This window comes from Dendronephthya gigantea, unplaced genomic scaffold (genome assembly GCF_004324835.1).
Source record: "Dendronephthya gigantea isolate DGI-Jeju-01 unplaced genomic scaffold, DenGig_1.0 000000F, whole genome shotgun sequence".
In the NCBI taxonomy this organism is placed as follows: Eukaryota; Metazoa; Cnidaria; class Anthozoa; order Malacalcyonacea; family Nephtheidae; genus Dendronephthya; species Dendronephthya gigantea.
Window position 1 is genome coordinate 497,739 of NW_021163010.1, and position 12,200 is coordinate 509,938.

At 35.1% G+C, this 12,200-nt stretch overlaps 3 protein-coding genes across 4 annotated transcripts; 1 reads left to right on the forward strand and 2 right to left on the reverse strand.

The window, feature by feature from the left end:
* Positions 1-394: 394 nt before the first annotated feature.
* Positions 395-3,313, reverse strand: LOC114516764 (SH3 domain-binding protein 5-like). Its single transcript, XM_028536331.1, has 7 exons — positions 3,166-3,313; positions 2,987-3,049; positions 2,484-2,612; positions 2,248-2,409; positions 1,896-2,026; positions 1,679-1,721; positions 395-1,605 (listed from the first exon to the last, which is right to left on the reverse strand). Exons 1-7 carry the CDS (start codon positions 3,208-3,210, stop codon positions 988-990), a joined length of 1,191 nt encoding a protein of 396 aa, XP_028392132.1. The 5' UTR covers positions 3,211-3,313; the 3' UTR covers positions 395-987.
* Positions 3,314-3,394: 81 nt separating this feature from the next.
* On the forward strand, positions 3,395-6,268 carry LOC114516967 (kinetochore protein Spc25-like). Of its 2 annotated transcripts, XM_028536603.1 has the most exons (8): positions 3,395-3,449; positions 3,925-4,001; positions 4,297-4,390; positions 4,485-4,550; positions 4,930-5,076; positions 5,294-5,398; positions 5,573-5,674; positions 5,829-6,268. In XM_028536603.1, the coding sequence occupies exons 3-8, from the start codon at positions 4,348-4,350 to the stop codon at positions 5,954-5,956; spliced, it is 591 nt and encodes a 196-aa protein (XP_028392404.1). In that variant the 5' UTR covers positions 3,395-3,449; positions 3,925-4,001; positions 4,297-4,347; the 3' UTR covers positions 5,957-6,268. The 2 variants fall into 2 exon arrangements, with proteins under 2 accessions (XP_028392404.1, XP_028392395.1); XM_028536594.1 differs by lacking the exons at positions 3,395-3,449; positions 3,925-4,001 and having other exon boundaries at positions 4,173-4,390.
* An 80-nt stretch (positions 6,269-6,348) lies between these two features.
* On the reverse strand, positions 6,349-11,826 carry LOC114516956 (solute carrier family 23 member 1-like). The gene is made up of 13 exons (XM_028536586.1): positions 11,715-11,826; positions 10,885-10,974; positions 10,137-10,291; positions 9,942-10,039; positions 9,807-9,856; positions 9,139-9,295; positions 8,961-8,985; positions 8,725-8,845; positions 8,281-8,422; positions 7,916-8,169; positions 7,538-7,811; positions 7,222-7,335; positions 6,349-7,016 (listed from the first exon to the last, which is right to left on the reverse strand). Exons 1-13 carry the CDS (start codon positions 11,739-11,741, stop codon positions 6,790-6,792), a joined length of 1,734 nt encoding a protein of 577 aa, XP_028392387.1. The 5' UTR covers positions 11,742-11,826; the 3' UTR covers positions 6,349-6,789.
* Positions 11,827-12,200: the final 374 nt, after the last annotated feature.

Here is a 12,200-nt window from a genome sequence, read left to right on the forward strand (position 1 = left end):
TTTGTTTAAACCTCCAAACAGGCAATTGTAAGGGCATAAGAACTGCAAAAATATTTAAAAATCATCTAGTATACAGTATAGTTGTTTTAGAATATACTACGTGTATATGGCACTCCAATAATCTCCAGCCCAGGAGCCTAGCAATATGGGCCTGGAATTTGTGTTATCTTCAATTCAACAACTTTCCAGGTTTTTTCAAGGACTGTTGGAATCTTGAAAAGAAAGTTTGTTTCGGAAGTCAAAGACAAAGGTAATAGAATATTATTTGAGGTTTGTGCCTGAAAATCCAGATTTTTTTGTGTGCAATTTGAATCCCCCCAAGTTTCGTATACTTTCACTAGATTTTATTCAATTTATATTTTTTCCATTTCCTGTCATATGTATATATATAATAATAAATATTATAATAAATAGAAAATTCAATGAGCCTAATTTTGTATATACAAGTAAACTCGACCTCGCAAACACAGTCCTCTTTCTCAGTCAATAATCATTACATATCCCATATTTACTTATTTCTAAAATTTCCTGGCAACTTGCAACACACACGCACACCACACAAGGAAACATTTCAAATTGCCAGGAAAACTATTCATAGTCTATATGGAGTTTCTCAAGATGAAAAGGTTCAATACACCTTCGTCGCGTTCATAAGAATCCTTTCAAACATGGGACCAGAGTTGAACTCTCCATTACCTCAATATGGTTTACTTAACCCCGTTCACTCTTCATTTAGCAAGCTTAATTATGTCTCATTTTTTGTTAGCCTCGAACCGTTGGATGTTGTTAAAGATGTTTCATGGAATGATTCATAGAATAATTGAAGGTTCTGAGGCGTTCCGTTGATTCACGAATTCTGGAATTTCGGGTGGTAATACCAAGTTGATCATACGATCATTCAGTTTCAGTGTGATATATCGAGCTCAAGCTGCCATGATGACGTTCACTATTCACTAATTTGGGTAAGAATAAAAAACCCAATACAGACTACGTCTTTTCCAAAGTGTCTACATTTTTTGCTGAAACTGGACTAAAAAAGAACCATTTTTCTAGTCTTATTGCAGATGCTTCAACATTATCCTCAGAATTTTCATCTGATGGTGGTGGTGTTACAAAGAGTTTCGCTTCCATAGCTGTAGATCCTTCTCGTTTTAAAGGAGTTGAAAATGTGGTATTACATAAATTACTATCACAGCTACCACTGTCACTATCATTAGAACTTAAAGTAATTTCACCAAACGAATCTTGCGTTCCATCAGGGGTGAAATCGCGGTCAAGTTCAGGTGAACTGGCTTCTAAATTCAGTGACTTTACAGCACATTCTAGTTCCGTTGTCACTTCAGTTGTAATACGACGTTCAGTAGTCCTGGGAGAGTCAACCTCGTACCTTGGATCCCCCAGGTTTTTCTTTAAGTCAACCAAACAAGCTCCATCTGGATTTTCAGCTCCAACCCCTTGACCTCGAGGTTCAAGTAAGTTCATTTGGCTGCTCCGTCGTTCGTGAATTGAATCGCTTATTGCTTCAAGATTTCTTAATGCTGCATGGTATTCCTTCTTTACCAGTATTATATCATTCTCTAGTTTAAATACTTTACGTTTGTGTGCCTAAAGTAAAGAGAGAAAAGCTTTAAAACTCAACTTTATCAGAGACGAAACACCAAAACATTAGATACGTTACCTCAAGTACTTTGTTGTATTTCTCTTTTAATTCAAAATATGCCCTGTTAGCAATAAAATGATTCAGTTAAATTCATTTTTGATCAGTGGTGGTTTAGGAAAATTAAGGTAGAAATATAAGATTATTAGGATACATGCAACTTCAGTTCTCTAGCTGGAATCAAACCAATGCCTCTGGGAAGGTAGTGTAATACCAAATCATGACATAAATCATATACCTTGTCTTGTGTATAACAGACTTTAAACTTTTTTGAAGGCGAGTTTTCTTCTCTTGCATTTCATTGAAAGCCTGAGACACTTCAAGATGGATTCTTTCAGCTGCAATTTTTTCCTGATTAGCACCCATAACCTAAGTTAGAAGTTCAAAAAATAAAATGAAGAAGTTTAAAAAAGCATGCTTTGATTATCTGAAAAAACAACCATTGTCCATGGTCATTTCATTTGATTGACATTCACTCAGAAATACTTTGTGGTAAACAGCTAAAGAGATATCCATCATGACCAAAGACAATCCGAATGTAGAAACAAAAATATATTGCAAACTGGAAACATATATTCTTATTAAATCACCTTTATAGTTGCATGATTTAGCATTTCTTGACATGCAGAATCTAAAAACCTTTCATCTTGGTTCAATTTTTCCTCTGCTTTCTTCACCATGTCTCTAGCTGCATTATAATTATCACACGCTCTTTCATAACGAGCTGCTGCTTGTTCACTTTCATTGTGCACCTGTGATCAAATACGACTATTTAATATTTTTAAACTACAAAAGCAAAAATAAGATATTTAAGAAAAAGCCTCACATGTTCAGTTTGATTCAATGTCTCATAATAAGGTCTGGCCTGGTCCACTTTCTTTCCAAGTTTATCATATAAGGACTTAAGATGAGATGCTGATTCAGCCAATGTGAGACGAAACATTTCCTGAGCATCCTGTAATTGTAGTCATGTAAATGTAGCACGGTCAGTTGTTTTAAACAATAACTAGGCACTTTGGTGTACAAACGTAAGTGTAACATATTTTCTCAGGTTAATGGGGTTGGTATTCATTATTAAAGGTAATCAATATTATCCCAATCATCCATAGTTAAAAAGAAAACTGAACGTCCAAGTGTTAACAGCTATTCTTTGTAACTAGGATGCTTACAGTAAGTGGCTATTATTATCCTTTCCTAACTGAATAAACTCTATCGTCCATAAAAAACGGTAGTAAGTTAGTAACGTACATTAAACACCTACAGACTAATCACGTATACGGTATACAATTTCGAGGAAAATTACATTATGTAATTTAACCATTAGCTTACTTCGTGATCTTTTTCAAGGAGATTGATTTGATGTGAAGCATTATTTAATCTTTCCAATTCGTCCTAAAGTTCAACACGAAGCGATCAGGTTTCAAATTTCAATAATTTTTCTAGTTTATGTGTAATGTTATAATATAATACAACATAACAGCGTACGTCATCATGAAAAAATCGTTTACCTTAATTCTTGGGTCTACCTCTTCATCGCAGATTTCTTCCTCCATCGTAAAATATGAAATTCTAATGTTTTGTCATGGAAATTGCTAGCTTATTCGATACAAATATATTAGTTACTTTTCTTTTTCCCATACAAACAACAACATTCGAAGGATGCTTAATTATTTACGGTAATATCTGTATTTACAATAAATTTATAATATTTAACATAAATTAACGTTTATGCGAAAACAGTGAGTGGTAAAGACAAAGGAGCGGCCTGCCACTGGGAGTCGCAGCAAATCAGGTTAATCCTTTGATCTGATGCGTTTTTTACCTCGCCTAGCCGGGATAACACGCTCTAGGTGCCAGAATATAGTGCGACACCTCACACTATATTCTGCAAGCTTGGTCTGCACCGCTAAATATTGCAACGAATTTATTATCAGAAGGAGCTGTGATGCTTATTAAAAGCATTGGCCAAATGGAATAAGATATTTCCTCTAGCCCTTTTTCACTCCACTTCACACCGACATTTCATTATAAATCACTTGCAACGGGCAATGGAGATAGGCAAAACATATTGCCCCGAGAAAGCAAGTTGTTTCAAACGTCGTAATTCTCGTGCATTTAAAACAATAGTTAATCAATTAAGATGCCTCATTATCTCTTGTTTTTAATGCCTTCGGCACACGAGAAGCACGACGTTTGAATCAGGCCATATAAGGTGCATGTATATTGGAATGTTCTTTGCAGGAATAAAAGGTGGTTGAATTCTCTAGAAACTCAGACTGGTACTCTCGAAGAAGGAAAGATCATTGGAAGAAATTAAGGAAAAATCTGGAAGAATCTTGCTCAGGTATATGGCATATACATATGGAGAAATGGAGTTCACTGGTCCATCCCACTCAGTGGTCCATCCAGTGAACTCCATCCCGTTTAGCAACAACCATTTTGCATTTTGTTGTGTGGACGTGAGGAGAACGTGAGGAGTGGGAACGAGAGATAGATTCAAAATTCGGCGCCATCTTCTAATTCTTCTTGAATTTTGTGTTGTAAATATTATAATAATATTTATAAATATGGAGCAAATTCTGGAGCAAGAGCGACAAGAAGAGTTGGACTTACTAAAGTCTAAGCTTTTCCAAATCCAGCAGAAGTTTCTAAACGAATGGACGGGTGAAACACTAAAGAATCTCACAGAAATGAGAAAAGAAGAAGTGACACATAACGTCCACCGCGGACAAGGTATAAATTGAAATTATACTATTTACATAATTTTGCAGCAAGACATTTGAGTTTAACTCAAATATATTTGTGGTTTTATTTTTACATCATATAGAGAAAATAAAGGAAATTGAAAACAAAATTGCACAAAATCATGCCAAATTAGATCAGCAAGCTAAAGGTATTTTTTTTATATTTTTATTATTATATCAATTCTGACAGTATAACTTTCACATTTACATACATCACTGTTAGTGTTAACCCACAAGTGGCATATGGCTTGAACTAAGGCTAGTTAGGAGGATCAGCTTCTTTCACAACTCCTTACAGTTGCATATTGTTAATATTGAAACCATCAATTAAGTTATGTTTGATCTGCAGACCAGTATATTATATATTTTTTATTTGTTTATTCCCCTATGTTCAGTTTTATTACATTATTTCATTGCATTTTAACGTGTCCTATTTTGCCCCACAGATAAACCACTGTGTCAAAGAGCCCTCAAAATTCTGTGAATATACCCCTGACTAATATAGGCATATGATATTTCCTTTATTAGATAATAATGAGCAAAAAAATATGATATCTTCTATTGGAAAAGACCTTGAGATGTTCAATCTTCAAGCTGATCAAATTTCAAAGAAGAATGTATTGAGAGAAAAACAACTTGATGATGCAAAGAAACAAAACATTCAAGAAGAGCAAGGTATTGGGAATCCATTGAGACAAATTACATCCTGTACTTAGAATACACCACTGATTACAACACAATGTTTAACAGCTTCTTTTAGTTGGGTTTTGTTTTAATTTTTACAATCCTAGTTGATACTATTAATCATTCATAATATATCCTCTATAGGAATCAATCTGGCTTAAGAATTTTCCTCGAGAAAATTGTCTGCATTGTTGTGTTTATCTTTTAGTTATTAAAAAGGCAAAAGAAAAAACAATGTTAAAGATGAACCAATACACCAAAGGCATATCATTTTTTCAGGATTATTTGGGATTTACATTTGAAAAAGTTGACAGTAAGTTTTTTCAAATAATTGCATGCGCACAGCTATTAACACAAACTATTCCTTTTTTAACCATCTATCTATTCAGTAATTATTTTAAAATACAAATGTGGTTTATATACAATAATTCAATAATAACAATTGCAGATATGGTTGTAAGAAACTTATTCTTTAATAAATTTTTAGAGGATCACTTGAAATTTATGTTCAAGTACATTGATCCAAATGACCCAGAAGGTTGTTTTACATTTACTGTCCAGGTGGATGAAAATACTGGAATATATAACAGTAAGTACATTGTTCCAAATCTAAAGACAGCTAGTATAGTCTCAAGTGCATATAATCTTTTTTATAAGCTAAACTGCAGCTAACATTTCACACGTACTCTGCTTGCATTTATAAAAGTTTTATAATTGTGAAGACACTGTTTTTTTCTTTCTAGTTAAAGATTGTTCTCCTGTGATAAATCAACTTGCAGATCTCACAGAAAATCTTAACAAGACTAATGATTTTACACAATTCGTCATTAGTGTTCGTCAAGCCTTCAAAGAGCTTGTCTGCAAAGTGTAGTTCGTGCAATATCTTGTTCTCCTTCAGGCTTCACTCCCGCAATATATAGTGAAATAATGATCCAGGTATATCCCACTGAAAAAAAATAGTTACTTGTACAGTTTTTATATGTACGGATTTAGTGACTACGTCGACTTGAAACTGACGACAAAGAAGACAACATGTATGATAATATATATATTTATATCACGTTTTTCGGACTGTGTTCCCCCAGGAATATTAAATAACGGCGCCGATTTTGTCCCATCTTGCGTAGGAACTGAACTAATATATTTTTTATTATTCTATTCCATCTTTATTTCCTCACGTGTTGAAATGAACCGGCCATGAACAACATAAGAGAAAGCCAGGTAGCCCAGCCTTGTCGTGCTATCACTGATTTATAGCTTTAAACAACTTTCCCGGCCTCCCCCTTGGCAAAACAACGAAAAATATTTTAAAGCACATCATCGACTCAGTAAGAAAACCAACAACACCTGCATGATTGTGATTGTTGCTTTATTTTTACTCTACTTTAACAATTAAATAAATAAGAACAATAAGTTATCGAAGATTGGAAATCATTGAGGCGAACAAGGTTTTTCTGATATTCACTTCTTAATTATACGGTTGCTTTTTTGACGACCGCAATCGTCAAGAGCCCTACGAAACACTTCTTAAGTTGTACACACAATTTAACTATATGCACTGACGTAATTTCTCTAAGGAGTTGAATGAAGGTTCAATCAGTATCACTCTACGGGCAGGCATTATGCAAAAAATACAGTAAATTTGACATTATCAAACTACAATAAGTGTATAATAATAAAAGAACCAGGAAATCGAAAAACCTGTTAAAGATAAGTTTGTTCTCGCTGCAGACATTGTATTTCAATATCTTGTGCGGGTGCCCCACTGTTCCCAGCCACTTCGCTGGCATCCGGGCCATAATAAGGCAAAAATGGGATAAACTTGGTAAATTTCCATTTATTAGTTATCCCAAATGGTAGATCATAGACGTGAATAGAAGCTACATTTCCTTTTCCCTCCTGCATCATTTGACTGCGCCATTTTATTATACCTAAAATAAAAATGATTTTAAAACATCAGCATTCTTTTTTGGCAATGCAATCAATCAAGATTATTGAAATGAACGTCAAGTCAGGGTGTGTGCAGAATGATTGAACGAGTTGTGTATAAAAAGGATATGATCCTCATCTAGGGAGATCATGAGGTTTTCTGGTGAATATGAATTACAATAATGTAAAGTTCTGATAACAACTGACCTCGATCTTTATCTGATCCTGGGAGGATGTTGTCCAAGATGAAGGCAACTAAACCACCAACCACCATGCTTGTTTTTAACAAAACTGCGAAAATCTGGTCCAATTCTTTAACATCTAAAAAACAATTTACTGCATTTTAGTTGCGCTAATTACCTTTAAAAACCCTTTTACAGTAAAGTAAGATCATATTTTTGTTGGAAAGCAACATTTGAGATGCCTTCTGTGCCTCTCACAATGAAGATAGAGAGAGGCATTAGTGCGTGTCTGTCGTACTTCTTCTCCAGTGTTTCTCAACTTCTAAATTGCATATACTCACTAGTATCGATAGTATCCGGGTGTTGGGTGAGGTATTTAGGAATAACCAAACCAGTGATTATTGCAAAACCAACAATAAAAAGATTGCGGACTGAATTAAGGTTAACGTGCTGTAGACTTGACATTCCAACTGCAGTTATCATTCCGAACAGAACAACGAATACTCCACCAATCACAGGTTGAGGAATCGTGGAAAATAATGCGCCAAATTTACCAAATAACGCTAAAAGTATCATACACAGTGCACCAATCTGAACCACACGACGACTACCAACCTAAAATAGGATGAGTGAATGGAATTCTCCAACTTGGAATTGAGTATAATTTCTATTGCGAATCAGAGAACACGTTCGTATGCACGTGTCAGGGGGCTACTCACCCTGGTGATTCCAATCACTCCTATATTTTCACTAAATGAAGTTGTTGCAGTTCCTGTTCCAAAGGCACCAGCGAGGAAACACGCGATACCTTCGACCCCAATCCCTCGATTGATTGCATGCGATGGTGGTGGTGGTGCACCAGACATTCTTGCGCAAGCGTAGTAGTCGCCGATAGATTCGATTACTCCAGCTAAAACTCCAGCAAACATGCCAAACACACTAGCAAGACTTACTGTCGGTGTCCCCCACTGACCTAAGAAGAAATATAAGTTTGATCAAGGCAATAATTTAACCATTTCCTGAGAACGTCTTAGTCAACGTGTGTAGCGGATGACTTCACTGAGAAAACTTGGAATCTCATTACCTGGATAAGGCACTCTAAACCATGGTGAATCTTCCAATACGCCTGACTTCGTATCAGTTCTTGCACTGGAGTTATGATCCAATGCTCCAGATGCAGTTAAAATGGCACAAAATATCCACGTTGTAACAATAGCTATAATGACCTGTTTAGAATAATCTGTTTAGTTTAGATCTCTCAGATGTATTCAAGTCAATTCCTCATATAAATTCCTTCCTATAAACCCAATAGAAATTTCAATTCTAACATTCAGGAAATTATATATATAGTTTAAATATTTAAATAACTATTAAATGCTCACAACTGTTTTAGAAAACAAAAATACTGCGATAATCGCAATACACGTAATTTTGCAATTTACAATTCACTGGGGGCTGTTTCTAGAAAGGTAGAAGCTCTAGAAGTGGAGAAGGAAATTGTACAAAATGTGAAAAAGAATCAACCTACCGGGAACAGGCGAAAAATGGGTGATCTTTTCACATGGAAGCCTTTTTCCATCGTGTAAAATGGGAATGGAACTTGAACATCAGTTAAAATCTGAGAACATATTATGATTAAACCAATAGTCCTATACAGAGAGATAATATAGGTTTTATTTTCACTGGTGGATTACAACATATAAAAACCATACGTAATTTACAAGTAAACTTGGAACTGACTCAAGCTATATATTGGAAACTTACATGAATGCGATTCCCCAATGACTCCCTACAAAAATACACATTCAAAATAACCTATTATAAGAAAAAACCTTGTCCCTACATCCAGTATTATTTTAAACTTGCGTATGCTATTTTAAATGGACGTTCGGTGAAAAGAAAAATTGAACTAGTTTATCGTTTTGAATGCCATCATTTTCACCTGCATTTACAAGACACACGTCAATCAATGATAAACCAACAAGAGCAATTGTAGGAGCGATAGTTATTGGACCAATAAAACGCAAGAAAAAACCAACAATGCCGCTGAAACCAATGACAACTTGAATTATAGAAGATACCATAATGGCTCCCTGAATCTAAATCATTTAAAAAATCGTTATTATTCCTATGAATCCAAGAAAGATATCTCTTTAGTCGCGTAACGTTTTATTAGAGAAAAGAGAAACTTTTTTCCTTGCGGGAAAATCCGATAGTGTTTCTCGTGGCAATTAATATTTGCCTCTGGTTATTGTCAAATACTTCACGTGCTAATGTGTGCGTCATTGGTTATTAAAGGATTACCAAATGGTTTTCCGTGCAAGATTGCGTGATCCATGCACCGCGAGGGATGTTGCGAGACTTTTGGAAAGCGTAAAAAAACCACGAGCTGCAGGCGAGTGTTTTTACGCTGTCCGAAAGTCGAGCAATATCCAGAGTGCATGGACGAAAAAAGAATTAGGCACTTGCTTGACGTGTTTCACTGTAGTTGTTATATAATGTCAAGTACCTCACGAGTTTATGTTTGCGTCATTGGTTATTGTAAAGTACCTCACCAATTAATTTTTGCCTTACGAATTAATGTTTGCGTCATTGTTTATTGTCAAATACCTCACGAATTCGTATTTTCCATATGCCATCAAATGTTGAATTTGTTGGATCTGTAAATTGGATAATTTATTTAAGGTGGGATTAAGATTGCACAATAAAGGTAAGCCGTGCATTTTGAAGCATTATTTCGCATACCAGTTTTCATTTCTTCCGGACATTTAAATTCGTCCAAGCTTAAGATTGCAAATGTTGGCACAAGATACGAGAATGTACTGCCTTGGACAATTGGTAATCTGAATTGTAAATACACACGTATGACACGACTGTATATAACAATATGCATGCATGCATGGTAACGATATTTACTATTCAATGCCAAGAATCACTTGCCTATTTCCAAGACATGTCTGCAAAAGTGTTGCTATACCACTCACGAGGAAAATAGTACTGATGAGTTTGCCAGTATCCACGGGGTCATTCACACACAATACAGGCGACAATATGATTGGTAGAGATACTGTAGCACCAAACATCGTCAAATAATGCTACGGAATAGTAATAGCCCTTTGCTTGGTAAATAAGATTGTTAATGTAGTTCCTACTAAAAATACATAACATTCGTCTATATTCTTATATACCCAGTGTTATTAGTATATGGTAAAAAATCAACACAAGGTTCTTGCAAATTATGAAGGAGGCGGGAATAGAAGAATTAATGATGTTCAAAACGCTTTTATAAAACGCTTGTGTAAAATTTAATAAAGTGCTAATGTTTTCATTTAGTTCTGAATAATAAAACGGAATTTTACACGGCTGCATTCTCAATAAGTATTTGCTGTTGGGAACATGCAACAGTGCGTGGTGTTTGATCCAACTGTTATTTGATTATCTGTATGTGCAAAAAATGACGATGAAAGCGTCTGGTAGCAGATATAAAATGGAAAAATCGTAATTCTGAAGTAGCAATCAGAAGTTTTGAGAAGGAAGGACTGGAAGATTGAAGACTGTTTTAGGTCAATATCCTGAAATATCCCTAATGTTCACAACATGCTCACAATATTCTGCGCTGAAATATCCCTAATTCTCACACTATGCACAAAATATTCTACGATGCTTCATCTACAGCAGTACAGCTTACCTGTAACCCTAACAGAATAGCCATATGCCATGGCGGATTTTCGTCAATAAGATAATTCAATTCAGTGTCTTCATTGTTTTCATTACCGTCCTTTAAACAAGTTTTAATACAATGGATATCTTTTGGTAACACGTTAGTTAGTGTCGGGCATTCTTCTTTTGAAGAAACGAAGGGAAGCTTAGCCTAGAATTACTGGCATTTTTGAATTTTAAAATATACTTATACAAATTTAATCAAGTAAGGCCATCATTAATCTCATTCCGAGGTCATGCCTCTCAGTGGGCCATGAGATGAGAATTTGCCCTATGGGAAAACTATGGCGGGAAAATTTGGCGGGAATCACGTGTATCACATATGATAGAAAGCATGTTTCATTGTCTCCCGTGGTTCTACATACAGGACAAATATCAACAATATTTTATTTATTTATTTTAAAGATATTCAATCTACTGCTGTAAAGTATTTTCTAGATCTCGTGATATATCTTTACAGCTTAGTCAAATAAGTTTGACTACTTGACAATAGGTTGCCTTTCGACAACAATGTGTACGCTAAACAATAATGGGAGTATCGCGGGCTTCTATGTTGAAATAAGTTGAACAGATCGATTATTTTATCGGGAATATATTATTTGTACATTCCTACAAGCCTTCCGATGTTCAAGTAACTCTTAACAAGCTCATATTGTACGACTGTTCATGTCGGCCATAATCTAGTGCTATTAAACTACGCCGGTATCCATAAGGAACTATACAAATTGTATAAGGCACTACAAATATATAGGATACCTGTGCCTCTGTTAAAATTGTCTGTGATTTTATTCAATTTACCTGTGCTTCGACTCGTTCCGTTTCCATTATTGTGTTTCCCTTTCAGACCACAACGTGTATGCCCTTTGGTCGACAGAAACTTAACGCTAATGCTCTGATGTATGTTTGCTAAATGTCATTTCCGTTGTAATATCATAACATGAATATTTATCACTTTCACGTAACAGCCGTGAAGAGTTAAAAAAATGGACTTAGTGCAAATTAGCTATTCGCCATTTGAACCAGTTTTAGTACCAACAGGATTAACTCGTTTATGAACTAAACCTTCAAAGTAATAAAACATTACCCGCTGTCACACAGTTTTAAATCATTGTCATACACTGATATAGTTTTAAATCATTTAATACTGTATGACAGTGGGATTTAAATCATGGTTTACTTTGTATCCTCACATGCAAATATCTCGGAATTTTACTGAACATGCCGGGCCAAAATTTCCGAATGGAACTAATTAAAGTACGAATGTTTTCCGACAAAAACTGTTTA

Excerpts from the sequence above, each read along its gene's own strand:
- LOC114516764 (XM_028536331.1), bottom strand. The coding sequence starts at position 3,210 with ATGGAGGAAGAAATCTGCGATGAAGAGGTAGACCCAAGAATTAAG. Across the intron at positions 3,050-3,165 it reads AGGTAGACCCAAGAATTAAG|GACGAATTGGAAAGATTAAA; the intron begins GTAAACGATTTT and ends GTTGAACTTTAG. Across the intron at positions 2,027-2,247 it reads TAAATCATGCAACTATAAAG|GTTATGGGTGCTAATCAGGA; the intron begins GTGATTTAATAA and ends CTTCTAACTTAG.
- LOC114516967 (XM_028536594.1), top strand. The coding sequence starts at position 4,225 with ATGGAGCAAATTCTGGAGCAAGAGCGACAAGAAGAGTTGGACTTACTA. Across the intron at positions 4,551-4,929 it reads ATTAGATCAGCAAGCTAAAG|ATAATAATGAGCAAAAAAAT; the intron begins GTATTTTTTTTA and ends TTCCTTTATTAG. Across the intron at positions 5,675-5,828 it reads AAATACTGGAATATATAACA|TTAAAGATTGTTCTCCTGTG; the intron begins GTAAGTACATTG and ends TTTTCTTTCTAG.
- LOC114516956 (XM_028536586.1), bottom strand. The coding sequence starts at position 11,741 with ATGGAAACGGAACGAGTCGAAGCACAG. Across the intron at positions 8,846-8,960 it reads CATTGGGGAATCGCATTCAT|GACTATTGGTTTAATCATAA; the intron begins GTAAGTTTCCAA and ends CTCTCTGTATAG. Across the intron at positions 7,336-7,537 it reads CCCGGATACTATCGATACTA|ATGTTAAAGAATTGGACCAG; the intron begins GTGAGTATATGC and ends ATTGTTTTTTAG.